General features: G+C 41.6%; 1 protein-coding gene across 1 annotated transcript; it reads right to left on the bottom strand.

Moving 5' to 3' along the window:
- Positions 1-1,736: 1,736 nt before the first annotated feature.
- Positions 1,737-2,669, bottom strand: LOC123376833 (G-protein coupled receptor 55-like). Its single transcript, XM_045029075.1, has one exon. It carries the CDS (start codon positions 2,667-2,669, stop codon positions 1,737-1,739), a length of 933 nt encoding a protein of 310 aa, XP_044885010.1.
- Between the last annotated feature and the right edge of the window lie 419 nt (positions 2,670-3,088).

The following is a 3,088-nucleotide window of genomic DNA, read 5'->3' as shown; positions in this document are numbered from 1 at the left end:
TTCACTTACACCTCTGTAAATCAGGAATTCTATTACATTCTCTAGAGTAAGCGAGAGGAGGGTATGGCCCAATTACTCTGAATTTACTGAAATGAGAATGTCTCACCCTGTACAACTGAGTTGGATTGTCTCAAGATGATTATAATTTGGTAAAGGAAAATGAAATGAGTTTGCTAACTTGTGTGACAGATAATCAATAGATAAGCTAGCTATAGTGTATGAAAGATTTTTGTGTTGCCTTGTTTGTTTAGGCTTTGGTAATACTAAACCTCCCTAATGAGCCTGAAGAATTTTTTCCCCACTGGGTTGTGTATGTTGCTGTTGACACCATTGGATCCAGGGGTATTTTGGCCATGCATCTCTGAATGGTATGGAAGTTCCTTTCAGACACTGGTGCCTGCACTCCTTTAAACTTGTCTTTCAGATTTCATTCCCTTGTTTTTGTTTTTGATTTTATTAATAAAACTAGGTTATAGCTAGCTGTTAAACAACAGTGCAGATGTATATGAAAAGGAGATGCTAAGGGGGAATTGACGAGTCAGGGCTCTGACTGAGGTATAGACTGGGTCTGGGATTTTCTAAGCTGTCTAGGGGCTTTAAATATACAGCTCCCGTTCATTTAAATAGTGATCATGTGTCTAAATCCCCTGAGTGGCTTTGAAATTCTCTTTTAGCAGCCTTACAGCATATATTCTAGGTCTCCAATTCAATATAGGCAAGGTCTGTAGAGACGGAAAGCTGTTTCAAATCCAGCCTGTGTTTTGTAAGGCAGATCTTTAGGAAATGGTGAAAATTGTTACCAAACATCAGCCCATGTGAAATGGAATTGGTGGTCTCATGTCCAAATGGACACATGTGCACATCCCCAAAAAGCATGGGCTTGATTCAGCCCACGGGTGTGCAGGTTTCTATTAGCAAACCCTAGCAGTGTAGCTCTTTGGTGGGGAAATGGTGCCCACAATCCTGCTCCACCATGAGTGACTGTAAAGCAAGGAAGGGGCATGTCCAAGACATACTGGTTCAAAACAACCTCAACCCACAATGCTAATATGGAGCTCTGGATGCAAATATAGGGTCAGATTATGCAACTCTCATTCATGCTGAGAAGTACTTTACTCATTGAGGAGTTCCACTTAAGTCACTGTGATTACTTGCAAACTAAGTCAACATGAGTAAAGCTGGCAGAGACAGGGCCTCACTCTGTGCCTGCCGTGTGGCTAGGCAGAGTATCTCTGGCTCCAGGGCTGTCAGACCCACACAAACACTTTTCAAGAAAACAAGAGAAACCACTCATGATTGGGATTTGTGTCACCATTTACAGGAAATAGTTCAATTCTTATTTTTTACAAACCTTAAGACAAAACAAGATGCAAAAAGAACAATTAAGGAGGTGGTTCTTAGTTCAGGTTTCACTGTATATATATTTTCAAATAAATTCCACCTTGAATGTCTACAATTAGGCACCTAAATTAACTGAGCCTGCACAGTTCCTATTGAAGTAGCTCTTCAGTAGGCAACACTTTCCGGTAACCATTTGGTGTTCAAGTACAGTTATGTTTGACTGTTAGAACTACTTTCATTTGGCAATTGAATTTTGCTGGTCCTTTGGATGGTGGCTTAAGAGAGAGTTCAGTGAGCATTAGATGAAAACAATCTTTAAAATTAGCTAGAAGTGGTCAGTTTTCAAAAGCTTTCCCCTTCTGCTCCAAGAATAGGTGAGACTTACAGCACTTTGATTAACTACTGTTGGTTGTTTTCTGACTCTCCTGAGGTGGGGATTTCAAAAACTCCTTAAGGACAAAATAATAGCAAATTGCATCCAGGCAGCAGTTGAGGTTAGCCCAGCAGAGGCTGATCTGAACAAAAGAGCGTATTATTGGCTGATGATTGCTCATGATGACGTCTGTTTTAACCAAATAATACAAGAGGAATGCCACATGGAAAGGGGTGAAACAGACGACAAATGTGACGAGGTTTGCTATGACTATCTTCACTGATTTACTTGTGTCAGTAAGGGAATCATCTGGCTTTCTGCTCCGTTTCAAGCATATGATGATCTGAGCTGTGCAGAAGATCATTGCTGTCACACTGCCAAGAAACACAGTCTCCAAGGTGACAAGCACACCTGGGTTTTCCCATATTTTATCAGAGAAGCCATGGAAGCACGTAGTGTGTGTGCTATCATGGAATTGGTAAGTAAAGGAAGTTCCAGCCCAGACACCCAAGCAGACAATGGAACAGACCATAGCAGCTTTCTTGGTGGATCTCAGGGAAACGGCTAAGAATGGATGTCGGATGGTGATATATCTGTCCACACATATACATACGGAGATGAGAATACTCCCATACATGTTCACAAAGTAAAGGCTTTCCAGGAATGAACAGAATGCAGATCCCAAGTTCCACTCGTCCTGGGAGCCAAAGGAAATTATTTTAAAAGGAAGAGTAAACAGCAGCAAGGTATCCAGAGTAATAAGTGACACCAGGTAGATTGTTGATTCTGTCAGCTTCCTGATCTTACAAAAGACAAACCACAAAGCCATCATATTGAACAGCAATCCCAGGACAAATGTTGGAATGTAGACGATTATCTGGAACAGCTGCACGTAAGTTTCGACAGTGCTATTTGCCATATCTTGTTTTACTGAAAAATAAGGAAACATACTCATGTTCACATTGAAGAAGTCAGATTATAGGTTTTAGAGCCTGATCCAAAGCCCCTTGAGGTAAGTGGAAAGATTCCAATTGTCTTCAGTGAGCTTTGAATCAGACCCTTAATGAACATCATTTTGTTTTAAATATGGGGACCACGAGCATCTTACTCAGTGCTAGATCATACCATGTTTGCCCAATCCTGAATGGCGTGGATCTATACTACCACAGGCGAAGCTTGAGGACAGATTGTGTCTTGGGGAAGCACAGACTCCTGGAGTTCAGTGGTGTGCAAGCTCCTCCACCCTTAAAGATGGTGCCTCCTGTTGTCCCTGTGTGCTTAGTTAACTTTGTAATTTGGTGTAGATGGGGTCAAGTCCTTGACCCCACCAACCCTTTGGAGTGATGCAAGACTGTTGGGGGTGATTGGAGAACT

The sequence above is a fragment of the Mauremys mutica genome, chromosome 9 (genome assembly GCF_020497125.1).
Source record: "Mauremys mutica isolate MM-2020 ecotype Southern chromosome 9, ASM2049712v1, whole genome shotgun sequence".
NCBI lineage: Eukaryota > Metazoa > Chordata > Testudines > Geoemydidae > Mauremys > Mauremys mutica.
This window is presented reverse-complemented; position numbering and strand designations above follow the sequence as displayed.